General features: G+C 38.1%; 1 protein-coding gene across 1 annotated transcript in view; it reads right to left on the reverse strand.

Annotated features, from left to right (window-relative positions):
- The window catches only part of myo1f (myosin IF), a 58,216-nt gene extending 39,143 nt beyond the window's left edge, over window positions 1-19,073 (reverse strand). Inside the window, exons 1-23 of the mRNA XM_046049137.1 lie at window positions 18,924-19,073; window positions 14,109-14,237; window positions 11,709-11,798; window positions 11,511-11,605; window positions 11,235-11,322; window positions 11,049-11,138; window positions 9,267-9,398; window positions 9,028-9,162; window positions 6,762-6,894; window positions 6,168-6,364; window positions 5,949-6,029; window positions 5,713-5,799; window positions 5,409-5,495; window positions 4,864-5,031; window positions 4,537-4,622; window positions 4,362-4,443; window positions 4,094-4,200; window positions 3,900-3,998; window positions 3,640-3,784; window positions 2,210-2,324; window positions 1,947-2,116; window positions 1,557-1,702; window positions 456-602 (exon numbers count right to left, since the gene is read on the reverse strand). Of these exons, the coding sequence (XP_045905093.1) occupies window positions 456-602; window positions 1,557-1,702; window positions 1,947-2,116; window positions 2,210-2,324; window positions 3,640-3,784; window positions 3,900-3,998; window positions 4,094-4,200; window positions 4,362-4,443; window positions 4,537-4,622; window positions 4,864-5,031; window positions 5,409-5,495; window positions 5,713-5,799; window positions 5,949-6,029; window positions 6,168-6,364; window positions 6,762-6,894; window positions 9,028-9,162; window positions 9,267-9,398; window positions 11,049-11,138; window positions 11,235-11,322; window positions 11,511-11,605; window positions 11,709-11,798; window positions 14,109-14,237; window positions 18,924-18,926 (2,612 nt within the window). The 5' untranslated portion in view covers window positions 18,927-19,073. The remainder of the gene's footprint in view (window positions 1-455; window positions 603-1,556; window positions 1,703-1,946; window positions 2,117-2,209; window positions 2,325-3,639; window positions 3,785-3,899; window positions 3,999-4,093; window positions 4,201-4,361; window positions 4,444-4,536; window positions 4,623-4,863; window positions 5,032-5,408; window positions 5,496-5,712; window positions 5,800-5,948; window positions 6,030-6,167; window positions 6,365-6,761; window positions 6,895-9,027; window positions 9,163-9,266; window positions 9,399-11,048; window positions 11,139-11,234; window positions 11,323-11,510; window positions 11,606-11,708; window positions 11,799-14,108; window positions 14,238-18,923) is intronic.
- Between the last annotated feature and the right edge of the window lie 338 nt (window positions 19,074-19,411).

Raw genomic sequence — 19,411 nt, forward strand, 5'->3', positions numbered from 1 at the left:
ACTGAAGGGAGAAACACCCCGAAACAAACAAGAACTGAAAGAAGCTGCGGTAAAAGCCTGGAATAGCATCACAAATGAAGAATGCAACAGTTTGGTGATGTCGATGGGTCGCAGGCTTGAGGCAGTTATTGCAAGCCAGGGTTATGCCACCAATTATTAAATGTTATTTACTTTAAGATTATTTGTTCCATTACTTTTGCTGACCTAAGAATGCTGTGGTCTAATACAAACAGTGATATGTCCTAAGTTGTTTAACACATCTAGATGTGAATACCAGGAAATAAAAGCTGAAATTCTGAAGTCTTGTCTCATACTCATTTTTTTGATCTTAAACCCAAATGTCTTCAGTGAACAACAAAAACAAAGGAATTTGTCTTACCGTTCCAATACTTTTGGAGGGGACTGTATGTGAGTTTCTATGCAAATACCGGCTGTCTGAGTGTAGACTCCTCTACCTGTCATTGAAGGAGATTGTCAGTTTTCTCTTGGTCACCTCCTCGTAGCGTTTTGAGAGAAGGCTGAGGAACTCTGTCTTAAAGTTGGACTCCAGCAGACTGTCGTACTGGACCTCATGTAGGATGAAGAAATCATCTTGTCTTGTACTGAAGAAATAAAAACATTAAGAGCTTAAAGACAACTAAAAAGAAAACAAGAAAAGCTTACATTTTTTGAAGAAAATATTTGCCAATGCTGAAACATTGAAACACTTTCACATTTTGAGCTTTTGAAATGATTTTTAAAATGCACATTTTAAGTTATTAAAGCTGTACAGCATAAACTTGTACTTAAAACTGCAGTTCAAAACTTTTGTCTCCCCCCTTTTTTTTATTTATTTATTTTTTTTAAACCAGCAGCCTGGTATAGAGTATGATGACCTGGATACCATATTGTGCCAGACAGATTTGACTTTAACAATAGAGTATTAATATACTCCTTTGTCTGTTTTATTATTTATTTAATTTATTAAATGTATTGATTTGTCACCGGGCCGGACAGGGGGGCAGACAACGAGAGTAATTACACAACACTGTTGACGCGCTTATGACGTATAGACTATAGATTTACCAGATGTACTGGTGTCTATGGTATATTGCGAAATAAAGAGATTTACATGGCTATGAGAGGCCTTATTAGCATTGTGTGAACTCTTGAATGTAACAAACATTCATTTATATGTAAAAGTCCTGCACTCCAGCTTTAAAAATGGCAATAATGAAATGAACTTAGGTTTCAGTTTAAGTTAAAATCAGTGGAAAACATATTCAGATTAAAATGTCTCCAGGGTAACTTGAGCATTTGCTTTGTAGTATTACGGTTTGTGAGACTGGCCCAGAAAATGTCAAGTTCTCAACTGATAAGCTATAAAAAAAAAAAAGGTTCTGAGAATTCTCAGTTTAGACTAATATGTTCACTCTTACTGCAACAGTGGTTTCTCATATAGTTGTTACTGAACAACATGGCATCATTCTAGTTCTTGTATTTTCAACCACAGTATCTACCACAAAAGTTACTAGTACCAGGTGGAGTAATGTATTTCTTGTAAACTAAAGACCCACCTCAGAGAGACACCACTGATGCTTCCAAACTCCAATTTTCGTTTCAGCACCTCCTTTATCTGTCCTTTCTCAGGTCCTTTCTTCACCTTCTCTCGACCAATCAGATAGATGCCTTTGGGGGTCAAGATTAAATCTCTCTTGATAGGCTGTGTTGGGAACAAAAAACACCCCAAAAAAGAAGTGAGAACCTTGAGCAATGCCAGAAAGCAGAAGACGTTTTGGGGAAGAGGTATGGTGTGAACTCTGTCATTTCCACAATCTTACTCATTGATTTAAAGGGGAAAAACACAAAGAGACATCTCTAAGATGAGGAACTTTCTTCTTGGTAAAATTTATTAAAGTAAACATAACTTTTTGCTTTATTCGTTGAAGGACAAAAGCATGTTTTACCTTGAACCTGCGATCAAACTTTGTGACAGAATCAGCAAAGTCAACACGCTCCCTCTTTGCCAGGAACTGTCGTAGCTCAGGCCTCTGCTCAAGACCGAGGTAGTCTCCGACAAAGTTTCTGTTGATGCTATTCTTCCTCCGCTCCTTCGAGTTGTACAGGATGTCTGAGGCTGTGTCGCAAAGGAGGACAAACATTTATAATCACAGTTCTAAATGTGCACTTTGGTAGGAACAATGTGGAGAGTTTTTGCCCTTTAACTCACCCTCCTCTCTCATCTGTTCATACTTCTTCCTGGCAATGTATCTTCTCCAGGATTTCTGAATGATCCTGGCAAAAGTGTCAAACTTCCTCTCCCTCATCTCCTCAAGCAGGAAAAGCTGTGGAGCATACAGTGTGAGAAAGGAGTTTACATTTATCATTATTCTCTTAATATATGTAATTTTTTATGTATTGAAGCAATTTTCTTTGTGTTAATTAAAACGTTTCTTTGTTAATCGAGCCTCTGCTCACAGAAAAATTACCACAATTTAAATTATTTTTGGCCACTAGGGGGCAGTGGAAACGTGATTGTGACAACACATCATCACCTTTTAAGTTGATAAGGTGAATCGTAACTACAAGAGACCCCTTTCACGCTGTCACATTGTTTTCACATCTTCATTTAATGTATTGATATTATAAAAACATTGATTACAGCTGCTTTAAGTAAAAGAAGCAACACTGTTGTAAACGTGTTTTGCCCATGACAGGCTCACATTATACATGATAGAAAGGATCCCTACAGAGATAGACCTTTATTTAAAGAGTAAGATCCTTTTTGTTTAATCAGAAGCAGACGCTATTTCACTCTGTTCAAAGGCACGAGATTCCCTTAAGGTTGCTGGTCTACCGCTGCCTCGATCAGTTACTATGTTTGTGTTATTGTATGACTTTGGTGTTTTATAAGGTTAAAAATACCAAAGCCACACAATTACATATAGTAGGTAGACCAGAGAGTTAAAATTAGGATTTTTGTCAATGGAGTTTCGTTGGAGTGGCTGCTTCTAATTAAACAAAAATGATCTCACTTTTTAGCAGAGGTAAATACTGAATACTGGACCAATTTAAAAAACTGTTTTCCCATAGTCACATACACACAAAAACATGGGGAAATAAGGTCCAGGTTTATAAATACCCTATAAGTAAAACTATGCGAGGATTGTGTTCAAAATGTACTAAGAATTAAAAGTAAGTACTAATTAAGCAGAAAAATGGCCCCTTTGAGTTTTATATTATTATATGGTTTATTAATATAGTAGAAATCTCTAATTCGTGATCCTGTCTGTCTATTTTTCCCTGTAGGTTCTTATATTTGATGTATTAATGTTTTAGTAGCATTTTACTGTTGTCGAGCTGTTGTTGTGAAGCTAATATTAACTAGTAGTTTCATCTGTAACAATGCCTCGTATTCTATAAGCTCATCATATGTTTTCTATGTAAGAAATATTACATATCTATATTAATTTGTAAAGTAACTAGCTCTACAACTATCAAATTAATGTAGTGGAGTAAAAAGCAACACAATACCTTTCTCTGAATTGTGGTGGAGTGGAAGCATAATGTAGCATGAAATGGAAATACTCATGTAAAGTACAAGTAACTCAAATTTACAGTACTTCAACACAGACTGAAATTAATAAAAAGGTTTGTTACCGATTCAGGGTTCTTGACAAAGACCTTGGTGCGTCCCAGCTGGTACTGGTCGTTATCCATGTTGACAGACCGGAGGAGGTGAAGTACCCCCTGCTGCTCTGGACCCCTCCAAGATGGCCATGTCTCAGCTGTCAGAATGGCATACCTGGATACACACACACCAAGCCACTTTGAGAGTGTGTGTTAAGCTGTATTCTTCTTTCAGGAAAAACCCACAGAAATGGATGCATCCTTTCAACCATGTGCAGGAATATACTCACCTCATCAGAAATTTATTGAAGACTCTGCGGTATGCAAATCCAGCCCTTCTCACACGTATGTTTTCCTTCAGTCCCAGGTATTCAACCTGATGCCTAGCCCTAAAAACAGATGGAATAACACCATTCAATAAGAAGTCTTTACTACATGTTTGAGTGTATGTGAATAATATGTTTGTCACAGTGAGGATGCTAACCTGCTCTCCTCCCAGTCTTTTGGCCGTTTTGTCTCATTGGGTTTGATACACCGGATATAGTGCGGTGTGCATTTCATCAGTGTGTTCACCAGTTCATTAGCTTGTCTCTGTCAGATATACCAGTGCGCTATTAATGCATTGTTACAACCCAAAAAACTCCATCTTAATTCTATTTTCTGCATATTCAAACTGAGGAAAAACATCGGGGTGCACTGATCAAAGGACCTCAGATATTTAGTTCATGGTTTCTCTCAGTTTAAATTCTCACCTTGATCTTTGAGCTGGCTGTAGTCGGCCTGCCTTTCTTTTCTGTGTTGAGGTTTTCAGGAAACAAGCTACGGATGAAATCACTGTAGAGACAAATTCAAAGAGATTTTTCCCCACTACATTTCTTAACTAAACCTAACATAAGTAAAAACATCAGATAGGTATAAGAAACTTACTATTCACTGCTTTGCATGAGTTCAATGAGGTCAGGGAAAAGGACATCCCGGTTTCTCTCACAGAAGCCGTTGATATCATATGACACCTGAGACGAACCCAGACACTTTAAATGCTTTGTAAACTTTCCCTACCTGGCAAATTACAGATTGTTTGCTGTTCATGTAGCAAAAAATACATCCAGTTGATGTGACTAAAACCTTAATCAGAATACAACACACATCTGCCAACAAGCATTATAGGCAACAACACTAACGTTTAAAATATATAAAATACCTACTCTTGTGAAAAGGTAGTATTTCTGCTACAGGAGGTAGGCTGGTTCCTACCTTGCCAGCATAGTGATGTATGACGAAGCCGGAGTTCCAGTTATTGAAATGTTCGTGAGTTCCCACAGCGGCCTGCAGTTTCTGCAGCAGATTTTCATCTGCACCATCTCCTTTGGCATGCATGGTGGCACACACATCATCCAGCACGCTCATAATACCAGGAGGGTTCTTCAGGGAGAAGATTATGTAGATGAATTTTACTTTAAACAATCACCACTTGCCACAGAGTTTACACATATGAAAATCTCTTGGAAGAAAAAAAGATCCCCCCATGCAAATGTAGAGTATAAAGAGTCATAATTTGATGTTAAGTAGATAATAAAAGAACAAAACTGTCTATCTGTCTGACTGTTTTCAACCACTGGAATGCTTCCTTTTTCTCTGACAATGTTTTTGGGAATCATAAACTGATGTTTTATTGAGGTAGAGCACCCAACTAGTTCAGTGCAGGAGAAGCACTCTTATTAACCACTTCAAATTGGTCGGTGTAAAGCCTGTAATTATTTACCGACTTCTTGGCTAAGGTGATGCAGTTATGAACTTACCAATTTATTTTCAATGAGGTCGCACACAATCTTGTTGTTGAAGTACTCAATGGGAGTCCACTTGATGCCTTCATGAACGTATTCTTCCTGAGAGAAAATTTGAAGACATACAAAGAAAAGAGCTCAAAGGAAAACTGATTGAAATATGTTTTAAAACAGTGGATCATATTCATATTAAAATAAACAGAAGCTCACTCTTGTCTCTATCAAACAGAACCCCATTTACTCACCATAGTGCAGATGTTAAGAGACAAGGAAGAGATGTGGCAGAATTTACAAAAGCATTAAATTTCGCTGTAGCTACCTGCTCAGCCTTCAGAGTCAGTTCAATGAAGATCTGTTGCAGTTTCTCGTTGACAAAGTTGATACAGAACTGCTCAAAGCCATTTCTCTGCCGGGGGAGAACACAATCCAGTCTATGTCAGATCATCACCATAGTAAAATAAACCCTGATGTGCTGTACCATCTGTACAACTACCATCTGCTATTTTAGTGGCTGCCTATAAATATTATGGAGCTGTAAGTTGTAAGAGGACTAACCTTGAATATCTCAAAGCCATAAATGTCAAGTACTCCAATACTGAATTCTTCATGTGGTTTTTGGATGGCTTTATTTATGGCCTGGATAAGGATGGATTGAAAATATTACATACAAATGCAATTATTTCAACTTGTATAGATATCTCAGTTATATAAAAAGAGGATGTTTAACTTCATTTTATCTGTTTTTGTTGTTACTGTGTTAAAAAGTTTGACTACCTCCACCAGGTAGTCAAAGACTCGTGCATAAAGGGCTTTGGCCAGGGCATCCCTTGTATATGTGGCCTGCTCCTGGTTCAGGGTCACATTAATGGACTCAGACTTCCCTCCCCACTTTGAATCCATCTTCCGGCTGGTCAGTTTGTCCTGCAGACGGTTGGGGTCGATGCCCAGCAGATAGGCGGGGAAGGCAAGCACTAGAGTAAACAAAAAGTTGTATTCCTTTCGAATCAAAACAAATATATCAATTTTGCCAAAATAAGATTTAGATATGTTCAGCTTCAATATTGAAAGAGTACAGACTGCCTGAAATACTGATGTAACAGAATAAAGTCTAGCTTAAATTTTACAACTGACAGCAACTGTGGGATTGTAAAATTCCCACCCTGAATGAAGAAGAACAAGGTAGTGTTGATGTGCACAAATTTAGCAGGATGTCTGCCATGGGACTGCTTTGCCATGGTGAGCTCTAATTTACTCATATCCCTTGGGGAGAAAATAAGAAATTTTCATATGCCAGGTGGGAATGTATGCACACATCCATGCATGAGTGAATCCAAGTGTGTCTTGTGTATGTGCATGTGTTTCACTCACAGTCCGTGCTCTCCACCTGCCCATAGTTGCCTGCCTCTATGAAGCTGATGTTACCCAGGTGGAGGATGCCTGCGACGATCTGTAGCACCTGAGTCTGGATATTGCCTGGGATCCCAATCACCTGCATGGCTTCCTGGACATCACAACACAAAAGCCGACAGTGAGGGCAGCAGTTTGAAACAGTTCCCCCAATAAGCATAGGTGAAATTTATTGGAAATGTTTAATTGTCAAAACAAACTTATAGGCTGCTATTTTTAATTTTACTATAACACCATTTTTTTGTCTTGTTCTTTCTGGTTGGAGAATATTAGGCTATAATACACTACAAGGTCACTCACTCAGTCATTTTATACATCAAAACATCTACTTCAAAGCATAGAAACTACATTCAGTTATTATTAGATACGTCTAGCTAGCTAAAACTAGTTTAATACAACACCCTTGCAATAAATCACACCTTCATGGGGCTTAAAATGTTTTTAGTTTTGTCGAAACTGTATATCAGGGAGGGCAAGAACAGCAAGACAATTCAGCAACACCACAAACTACTAGAAAGTGGAATCAACACTTAACTTAGCTAACGTTAGCCAAAACATAAACAGAAGGTATGATTTACAGCAGGGATGTTGTATTAGGCTGCATTAGTTTTAGGTAGGTGTGCCCAATAAACTGGCAATTGAGTGTAAGCATGGTCACTTAACACAGGAATAAAAGAGAAGCTGTTCAAAAACAATGTTTATTTTTTTGTTAGTTTAACTCATGGCTAACTCTGTTTCACCAATGACAGTTGGTTTCTCTAGCATTATAACTGTTAGCATAGGGCGTTGCAACAGTATGTATATAACAGTGGAACTTATTAAAGGAATTCCACTTTGGGACATCAGCAGGTGTTTGTATAGTAGGAACTGGTCAGACAGAAACAGAAACAAGAAAGCACAAGTTTCTGTGGAAGAAGGTAGAGCAGCTCACAAACAAGCTCCAGAAAGAGAAGGGCGTGAGACTGGAGCTGAGTCAACAGTTGCAGGAGCAAAAAAACATCCTTCAGCGAGAACGTGAGGCAGAGAAAAAGTCTTAAGCTAAAAGGGTTAGAGTGGATCAGGAGCTCATCTGGGGGCTGAGGGGTGAGCAGGTTGCCCTCCGTCAAGAGCTGGAGGTCCTTAAAAGAACACTGGGACAATTGACCTTACTGACCTCAAGCTTTCCACCAAACCCAAGGATGAGTTAGTGGCCAATCAGGCCCTCCAAAGCAACACTGCCCAGCTGAACAAAAAGTTGCAGGAGGAGAAGTCCTGCACTGTTTTACAGGCTCTCAAGGCTGAGGAAGAAGTCAATCAAACCCTACAGAGAGAGACTGCCCAGCTGAAAGAATAGCTGAAGGAGCAGGAGGAGGAGTCCCTCACTGTTTTGGAGGCCCTCGAAGTACTTAGGGACTACTACTTCAGTAGAAACTAGCTCCAAGTAAAACTGTTACAGAGTAACAGAGGCATTGTTTTTAGGAAGTCATATTGCTATTGAATCTTTTTAAACATAATTTGTTAATGCTGTTAGCACCACAAATGAAATTCTAAACTCCATTGCATTTGAGAGGCGGAAGAAATTCTGGAGACTGGCATCTCAGACACCAGATAATCAAACTACTAACTAATAAACTCTCTGCAGAACTGGTTAGATGTCACGCTAAAGGTAGGGAAGAAAATAATAGTGAGAAAATTATGTTAAAACATGTTTTGGGCGAACTATGCTGTTGGATGATTTTAACAGACATCTGCTTGCAAGTAATGATATTTTCCATAGTCATGATATAGTCTATAATGTTATTGTGATAACAGCATTGTGAAATCCATGTCACTGTGTTCCTTCAAGGCTGGATTACCAACCGGGCACCAGCCTCAGCCCTGGGCATGAAACCCATTGGTTTGTGGCAATTAATTGTAACTTTGTCTGGGAATATTTGCACTACTAAATCCCAATATGAACCTGCAATTTTCACAATATACCAAATGTTGCATGAAATAGTGATACTTCCCTCCAAATTTCTTAGATTGTTTAATGTGAATAATTGATAAACGTCAAAAGCGGTTAAAGCAAAGGTTAGAGAAAAGTAAAACAAAATAGCATACATTTGTGTTGTAGAATAGTGTTTTTGCATCTTTCTTATTATTTATTTAATCAATGCATGGCCTCTACAATTTATCTTGTGACCTCTCAGAGTCAGAGGGATCCCAGCCATCTGCTTGGGAACCACCTCTTGCATACAATATGTACCATAGTCTCTTGGAAGTCTTTGCTGTCATTGGTCCCATCCACCTTGTATGTCCCAGACTGATTGAGGTAGTAGTAGTAGTCTGGGGTCATGATGCCTAGACCCTCTTTCTGCTGATCATTGGCGCCCTCTATCAGCTGGAAGACAAAAGTGGGGGTAGAAGAGCTGAAGAGCTAGTTTTTTTTAAGGCAATTGTGACTGATCTGTGACCATCTGTGCATGGATCTTGTCAGCCTCTGACCTGATAGTAAATGTGGAAGTTCCTCTCGCTCTCATTCTGGCTCACCACCCTCGACTTCTCCAGCAGGAAGTTTGAGATTTTTCCACCGTCTGGCTCTCCCCCTCTACTGAACTGAATCTCAAAGTATTTCCCCTGGTAGATGCAAAATCAAAGTCAACAATCAGAGGTGACAAACAGGCTGTCAACAGATAAATCTGTCAAATGTGGTAAACTCAACAGGTGCAGGGAAGGCAAATTTCCCCTTATTGTACACTCAGCCTGACACACTACTAAAACCTTATCAATCAATAAATACAAGCTAAGAAGATACCATTAAACCTTAGTTTTATAAATAACTTGCTACATGTGCTAGACAGCCTACATTGACCCAATCATGCGTGACACATCGAGTATGACAGGAAACTTAACAAATTGATGCACTAAAGATGCAGACATGCACGCTCATGTGGTTGATAGGTGTGAATTTAGAGGACCCCGCTGATGAGAAACAGGGGATGAAGTGAAATGTCTTTTTTATGCATCAAACCAACAGCATTAGCTGAAACAATGCTACTGTGCTGCATTGTAACAGCACAATTAAAGACTAAGTCATTTATTTTTCTCTTTTAGATCTTTGATTTTATAATTTCTTTGGATAACATGACCAGTAAATATTGTTATGTTCCCATTTGAGCTGAAACGATTAGTCGATTGACAGTTATTAAGATGTTATTTTTCACACAAAAATGCTAAACAATCTTGAGTTTTAGCTTCTCAATTGTGAGGGTTTGCTTATTTTTTTGTCTTATGTGATGGTCAATTAAATATCTTTGGGGTTTGGACAGTTAGTTTGACAAAAACGACAGCCTTTTTTTGTGAAAATTAGTCAATTATTTCTGACATTTCATCGACCAATGATAATCGATCATCTGTGGAAATAATCGGTAGACTAATCATAATGAAAATAATAATTAGTTCACAGACAGCAGTTTGAGAAATCAGCTTTAGATGGAGCAAGTCTGCAATGCTGTTGCATCTTATGAAATGAGTCATTCAATCTTCTGATTGAGACTGAAAGTGAATTCTTGATCTTGGAAACAGCAGTTGACCAAACAATCTCACCACAAGGTCCATTTAGTAGCCGTTGTGGAGCCTTCAGCTTTATCATACAACCTTTTTGCAGACAGAGTTGTACCTAGATTAAGATGCTGTTTCTAAGATCTTTAAGGTGCTAAGACAGAGTTTAGCTGGCAGCATCATTTTTCACATTGCATTATTTGAAAAAGCTTTCCAACATGTATTAGGAGGCGTGTTATTAGTATCTGTTGACTTCCTAATGTGTCAGTGGTTTTAGCTCTCTTTCTAGCCACAGGGTTCATTATATGTCAGTGAATGATATATAAAATGCTTATAATTTTTTCAAATATTCTTATTTCTCTCTGTTAGTGGTCTTTAGTGTAGATATGTTTTGTTACACCGCATACCAGCATCCGCATTGAGATGGTGTTGATCTTGGTCGGTCTGTGTTGTCAGTTTTTCAACACTACAAGTCTACAGCAAAGCTAGCAGCTCTGTGACATCATGACATCATCATAACACGTGATAAAAAACGAAAAGTTTAAATTTAAACATCTACAATCATATAATGTGATAGGATTTTAAGCTCCAGAACAGTTACTGAATGGCAAGATTTTGTCAAATCCTTTTTAATGACTATAAATGTAGGTGAAAAGTGCATTTCTCACAATTGTAAACTCTTTAACTTGCTTCCACAGTAGGTTTTGAAGTAAAGATCATACTCACAAAACGACTAGAGTTGTTGTTGCGGACGGTCTTGGCATTCCCGAAAGCTTCCAGCAGAGGATTTGACTGTAGGATGATGTCTTTTACATGCTGCAATACACACAATGGTAGAGCATGAGACACAACAGAAATACTTCCACCCTATGCTGCTGGAACTTTAATAGTTATTGTGTGCTGCCTCTCCACCTGAACTTTCGATCCTCCTCCAGATACTTTGGAAATGTAACCCATGATGTATTTGGCAGCCACTGTCTTTCCGGCACCACTCTCACCGCTACAACAGCACCATAATGCCATGAAAAATAGGACAAAATAACATAACTCCAATTAGATCAGCATATGACAACACATGCTTCATTACAAAATAACAGAACACAACCAACACCAAACAAGACACACACAGTCTAATGTGAGAAAATGAAAACGCTGAAAAGAAAAACAAAACAGGGCTGTTGTGATCACCTAATGATGACACATTGATTCTCTCCATCAATCATCATGTTTCTGTACATGTTATCAGTTAAGGCGTAGATGTGGGGTGGATTCTCATATTGGGCCTAAAGAGACAAATAGAGAGAATTAGTATCCAACAATGGTTTGAACCGCAGCACCACAAATTCAAAGGAATAAAGGAATGAAATACGAAAGAGTTTTACTCACAGCTCCTTGGTAAAGCTCGATCTCTCTGTCAGTGAAATAGGGCATCTGTTTAAATGGGTTAACTGATATCAATACAGGGCCGATGTATGTCTGAGAGGAGGAGTTCAGGAGCGAGATGGATAAATACATGTGTAAATCACCTCTAGAACTTGCTGTACATTTCCAATAGAGCCAAGAAGAAGAAGAACGTACTTTATTGTCACATACACATTGCAAAATTCATCCTCTGCATTTAACCCATCCCTTGAAGGGAGCAGTGGGCAGCCACAGTACAGCGCCCAGGGACCAACTCCAGTTTGAGATGCCATGTCAGGTCAAACGGCACTGACTGGAGAACCTACCTAACATGTTTTTGATGGTGGGGGAAACTGGAGCACCCAGAGAAAACCCACACAGACACAGGGAGAACATGCAAACTCCACACAGGAAGGCCGGGGCAACCGGGGTTTGAATCCGCAACCTTCTTGCGTCTTGAGACGACAGCGCTACTGCACCACGTGCCGCCAAGATACCAACATTGCCTTTTTTCGATATCATACTTTAAAAATCTAATATTTAATAGGCCACTGTATATAATTCAATATATTTTTTTTGTGTACACAAATGCATAACTTTAACTAACATTTTGGAAAAAAAATCTGATTATTACAGAACTGTGACTAATATATGAACTGACATTTTACAGGGCAAGTGAAGTCAAAGTGAGTGAGGTGCTCTCTGGTGAACAAGACATAACGGCGAGATTGTTTCTAAAGTATCACAAAAGTGTCTTTGAGATTTTCACTGACATTTTCATAAAATGCCCTCAAAGGTCTTTAAATTTGACTACGTTTAGTCTTTCGTCCCTGAGGCTGTATTGTGCCATTGCAAAGTACTGTAATGTTTACTATGTTAGTTTAGCGTGTTAGCATGCTAACATTTGTTAATTAGCACTAAACACAAAGTGTAACATACACAAAGTATAGCTGAGTCTGATTGGAATGTCACTTGTTTTGCAGGTATTTGGTCATAAACAAAAGTATAGAACAAATTTAAATTTTGACCTGACGATGGTGCTAGACATAGAGTCAAAGGATTAACAAAGTTATTACAATTCATACTGAAGGGGACATGAATGTATGTACCAAATTTCATGGCAATCCATCCAGTAATTGTTGAGATATTTCAGTCTGAGCCAAAGTAGTGGACTGACCGACACAATGAACATAGTATTTCTAAAAACCTGTGTGATGGCCCTGACCATTACATGCTTATTAAACAATCTATACTTCCTGATTACTGTGTTAAACAAACTACCTAAAAAGTCAGAGCATGCAGAAGGGTAGCTCCAACCACAGATATCCTTTACTTAATGTCTAATTACTGCAAATTAGTAGTTAATGATTTGTAAAGAATCATGTTATCTACTAATAGTCCAATCAATTTATAAATCCATTGTGATCCTAACGTTTTGCTGGAGTGTAATTTTACTTGAGTTGACATCAGCTGAGTATATATTTGATGTGATTTTCTTCCTCTCACTCTAAATATGGGTTTGCAGTTCAACTGTTCTCTGATAAGACGGAAGTGAGCTATTGAGTCACACAGTGAATGCAGAAGAGGAAGAGTGAATTCATTGTAAATATGCCCTTATATGTTTGCTTGATTGTTTGACTGTATATTGCTGCTTTTGGTCAGCATATGGAGGTGGGGATAAGGTGGGGATGAACGTATGAGTGTGACATATAGGACTGTAACAGAAGCTAGGGAAGAAAATGTGTTTGACATATATCAAAAAGGGTACACAACACTAAGTCTCCACATTTCATCAAATTATGATGACATTTTCATTAATCTCTCAAATTTGTATTGCTTTTGAGTGATATAAGGTAAAGGTAGAGGCTCAGATTTTATGACACACATTATTGACACATAATGGCTGAACTTCCTGTCCCACAGTCATTATGATTTCCTGTCCAGAAGGCTCCCAAACAGTGGTTCTCAAAGTTTTTCACATCAAGGACACGAATTAGACCATGGGTCAAGATTTTGTCTCAGGATCGCCCATCTGATTTTGGCACACATGACATTTGGATGTTTGTTTTATGTTTTATTACAGAAAGTGTATGAAAACCATGACCAAAACAGTCATACGTTCGGTTACTGTGTTACTTATGGATGGAATTAAAAATAAATGATTCCCCATTTTGTTGGGGATCCTCTGGATCACCCTTTGAGAACCACTACTCTAATGTTAGGATGACAATTAGCTTCCATTGTAGCTGTTGTTAATCTTTCTAATTTCCATGGAGTTTAATTGTTTAAATTCAAGATCACAGTATACAATTCCAAGACTGGCCTGCATTTAAAAAACTTATAAATAAAAATAAAAATACAAATGAATATCAGCTTGTAGGATACAAAGATGAAGTCGTCCAAGAATCTTTTCTTGAGGTTTTCCACAATGGCGTCCTCAGTGATCTTGGACAACAGGACCATGTCATCCACTCCGCTTTGCTTTACATTTTGACTTTGCCAGTGGTACTTAGCCTGAATCAAACACCAGAGAGATAAAGAGATGCTGCTTATTATGTTGAATAATTTACTTGTCATGAGGACTACCACTGAGCCTGTGAAAACAGTTGTATAATGTCGTCTGTGGCTCTGGAGGGACCTTTCCAAAGTTTGAAAAGATTCAGATGCTGTTTGGGATTGGAGACTAGATCTTCTTTGCAGAAAGAAGTTTGTGTTACAAACTCAGGGCATGGATTTTGAAAGTCAGGTGCATTTAATGAACAGGGAAGGTCAAACAAATAATGCTGTTGTGAAACCAGAGTTTTTGATGCTTGGCCTATACTTGAGACTGAAATTGACTGAATGATTGTCATTATATCGCAGACTCTGGTTGGATTTTGAAAACTTGTTCTGAAATCTGTGTCTTTAAGTCCCTCAACTTTATTGTGCCTTTAAGTTCAAGTGCACACTTCTAAAAGCTCTTAAGATGAATCGAACAGAAGTTAGAAAGACAGACAGAAAGAAACACAAACAAGCAAAGGAGAAAAGGAACAAACAACAATAAAGACACAAAAATTAAGAAAAGGAAAAAAGTAAAAGAAAGAAAGAAAGAAAGGGACTAACAATGAAACAAGAAACAAACAAACAACAAGGGAACTAACAAACAAACAATGATAAAGAAACACAGAAAAATAAAGAAACAATTAAGCATACAAACAAAACCAACAAGCAAAAGGAAACAAACATGTTATCATGATATATGAAGAGCACTGAAAACTTTGGGGGTGTCTAATGAAGTATGACAAAGACAAATTTGGCATCAACATAGATGTGCTTTAACTCATTGTGGTTGTCATTACAGGAAGCTGGGCCTGGTTGCCAAGAAACGGGTCAAAGATGAGGTGAGCTCATTTTCTAACTTAGACATTTTAGAGAAGCATCACCAGGCTTTGTAATCTGCCCGAGAATATACAGGACCTCGTCATATGAATGATGTGAAACATTAACGGCGGCTATAACTAAACAATTTTTGTGAAATGATGTGTGTTTCTATGCAATAAAGAGGACATCAGGCAGACCATAGATTTTGACACATTCTTACAGAACCATGAACTGAACTCATCTCCTGCATCTTGGTTTTCCCTAAAAGATGCTGGTCTGTTTGATGTGTGTCTTAACCGGTCTTTTCATTGGCACGTGGTTGGGCTGTGGTCTGGGGCTTCAACATTCACTACTTGACAGGGACAAGCTTCACATGCTGTACCTCTATGCAGCCAGTCAACAGAAAAAAATATTCATACCATGACATTATAAAGGGAAGAGTTGCAGATAACAAGAAACACTTTAATACCTGTTTCATTTTAGCACAGGTGTTGTTAGCATCAGAGCCATCCAAGTCACTTCCAGCCATATATGTTTAGATGGTTGCTTTCACTTCTTTTGTAATTAATGTGACATTTTCATTTGTAATTTATTTCTTATATCATAGAATTTATTTTAACAAAAGACACCAAATATGACAGTATAAGTTTATAACATGGAAATGTGGACAAAAGTTGCAATAAGCGTCTTAATATTTCATCAAAAGACATGGCATGTACTGTAGCTTGAATACGTCTTGGATTAAACAGATGCATATTGAACAGCATATGTGACATGTGGTGTCAGTAAGTGTGAATTTTTATATCTAAATTTAAATACCCTCAAGGGAAAATTAAAACCCATGAAAACCAGCAACAGCAAAGCTATCATTCTGTTAAAAATGTCATCTTTGTCATGGTTGGGCTAATTTACAGCAAATGTATAATATAGACTCAAAGGATATATCTGTTTTTACTCTATATTTTTCTTACTAACAACAAATCCCTCCAAAAAAACAAAACCAGCAGTTGGTTAGTTCTTCTCTCAATACTTTCTGACTTCCCTATACTGTCTGTGTAAGTCCAAAGCCCATTGGTTCATACTGAAAATATAAATCTTTAAAAATGAGTCACAAGCGGATTAACACACGCTTGGGCCTATGTTCATCATAATGAAGGTCACATATTCACCCAGTGCAACAGAGGGAATTGCTTTTAATAGTTTCTGGACAATAATGGGGTCTATGGTGCAGAAGAATATGCTTTATCAGGCTATACTTGTTATTAAGATAAATTCATGGTTTTGATCTTTCCATGGATTTTATTTTTTGACAAAAAGAAAAATAGAGAATATCAGCAGTGTTATTCTTTAACTAGACTAGAACAACAACACATAATGTAGATTTTCACATTTGATCAGGTAGTGCTACAAGATTTAAAAAAAACTGTCCTTATAATGTCCACAGAAGAAAACCCAGCAGTTTTAAATCCCTGCTACTGTTAAATCTGTGATTTTTTTTCCAAACATGAGGTGCTGACTACAGGATATTTTGCTGCTTGTTGCATAAAGTGATGATGTATGTAAAACTGTGACCAGCCTTCTCTTCACCTGAGTGAACATGGATCACTAGCTGAACACCACAACAGTTAAATTCCCCTCATCTCATGACAGGAGGGTCACATGATAGCTTTGCAAACTTATCAAGAGGTGATTCTTGAGGTGTGTGCAAACAGAAAGCGAAACAAATTTGCCGCTGTCCTGTTTGTGTTTATTTGCTCCAAACAGCCAGTGTACCAACATTCGTTAGCTGTAAGCTAGCTAGCAACGGGCCGTGTCTGTGGGAGTTTACCTGTGTGTTTGTGTTCAGTTAAAACTGACCAGAAACTCTGGTTCTTTATGTTATTTCCATCCATTATCTCTCCTTTACCCCCTCGGTTCTGTATGTTTATGAAGCACATTCAAATAGCCCCTTGATACAAGCTAACTTTCTGCTCAATTTCAGTATCTTCAATGGGCCTGGACATGTCTTTCCAGTGACCTTGTATGCAATCGTGGGACTTCTTAAATGTCCAAAAGTTCTCTCTGAACACAGTTGAATCTGATTCTTTGACCAGAGGGTGTTCACTGCCGCACAAGTATTTGTCCAGAGATCACAGGCATAAACACAAGGCTACATTTGAAATCAATCGTAGCCTCAGATCTGGAACAGTCTAGTAATCTAGATCTGCAAGTCTAGAATTAAAACTGTCACACAAACTCTGGAACAGCCTCCCTGTTGACTTCCTTTAAATATTTACTAAAAACTTGCATTTGTGTATGAAGTAGTCTTTCTGTACACCATCTCTTTTGACTCTTTTGATTAATCAATCGAAGCTTCCAGTGTTCCAATTATTTATGTTATTTTACTGGTTTAGCATGGGGTTTTTAGTCTCTTTAAAATGTGCTACACAAATAAATATTATGTGACATTATTACACATGCAACACATGACTCATAGGTCCTGCAATACAGTTTATTGTGACTAAGCCTATCTATCTGTCTCTTATTTTTATATCCTGACATTTGTAAAGATCCATTGATATCACTGGGGGCAGTTTTCATTGAGAAAAACTTTCTACTCTTTAGACACTGAAAAGTTACTAGAGAGACATTGCTATTGAGTTAAAAATGCAAATTTCAGATGCCTTGAGAACCACAAACAAAATGCTAGTCACTTCTGTCGTGCTGTGGTTTTCACAAAAGTCACAACACCCGGAACCTTCTGTGCAGTTGTTGAAAAAAAACAGGCTGACCCTTTAACTCGCGTCACACAGCCATTATTTGTCATATTTAAATGGACAAATTATGCAGATATAAGCCTTTACCTTACATTAAATCATAAAGGTGTCTAAGATAAGAATGAGTACACTGGCAGTTGTATTGTGTATATATATATATATATATATATATACATTTATTTTATCTGCACATTTTGGAGGTCTTCACTCATACATTTAGGAGATATTAAGAGAAGACTTTTGGCCATATGTTGCAAGACTACGCAAGTTTAGATGTGTGAGGACCATTGTGTGAGGAGGAAGTGTTGTGACAGAAACTAGGCCTCTCCTGTAGTCCACTTCCCCCTCTCACACCTCATCTCTGCCTCTTGTGAAACCCTATAAACTTTGTACATGCTACCGGTTCTCTTCCTGCAACTGCCTGCAGACCCCCGGCCCTGATTGCACCAAACACGATATGAGACAAATCTTATAACCTCAGATTACAGTACAGCTCAATCAGTTCATGGCATAATCAAGATACTGTATTTTTTCTGCTTGTTTTATGAACATGAACACCACATTTTTGTCGATTCTTTGTCCTGTTTTAGACTATATGAACTTCATGAGTCCAAATCCAAATCAATGTTATCATAAATCAAAGTACACAACACTGCAATCAAAGTATTTTTTTGTACTTTGCTTGTCTCAATGAAGGATTTGTCCTGAAAAAGAGGAAACTCACTCTGCTGCTGCTTTAAGGGAGCTGAATTTCCCTGCAGAGATGGCCTTTTAAGAAAAACTATCACATCCCACATCATCTAAGAAACTAACGTTAAAACTTGAAATACCCTCTTGTGGTTTGTCAAATAGGAACTACTGAAATGAAATGCAGTTAATCGTGAGCTGTTGTCACTTTTACAAACAGAAAACTCTTTAAAACAGTTGTTTTTGGAAACAAAGCATTAAGAATCAAGCAAGCGTGAGATCACCTTAAATGTACGTGAATGAGAAAACTCAAGATACATAAGCGCTAGTTTTAGGAGTGTACACACAGTCTGTCTGAAGGCGTGTGAGACAGCAAAATGACGGTGTGGTACTGTACCATTGTCCCAGTGGGCCTCTTCTCCTCCTCAGGTTTCCACTGTCCAGAGAGTGTGTGTTTGTTTGTGTGTCGTTAAAATCCACAGGTTGACCTCTTCAGACTTTAGCCATCACACAGCGGGACGGTTAACAGCCAACAGCAGCCAGCCAACCTACAGCACATCCACTGCAACATTCAAAAATGTACTTCCTCATACTCCCACAGATGCAGTACGTGAAACAAGAACACACACACACACGCACACACACGCACACACACACACACACGCACACACACGCACACACACTCACTATGCAAAGCTACTTCTGTATTTCTTTCATATCCAGAGTCATCAGAGCGAGGATGAAATAATGACCTAACGGGCTGATGACAGTCAGCAGATCAGAAAGGTTAAAGGCACAATTAGTCAATCCAATTCATCTTGCCAAAGGCAGACATGTGTTGATGGGAACAACAACTGTAAGGTGATAATTATCTTCAATCCGTTG

The sequence above is a fragment of the Micropterus dolomieu genome, linkage group LG05 (assembly GCF_021292245.1).
Source record: "Micropterus dolomieu isolate WLL.071019.BEF.003 ecotype Adirondacks linkage group LG05, ASM2129224v1, whole genome shotgun sequence".
Classification (NCBI taxonomy): Eukaryota; Metazoa; Chordata; class Actinopteri; order Centrarchiformes; family Centrarchidae; genus Micropterus; species Micropterus dolomieu.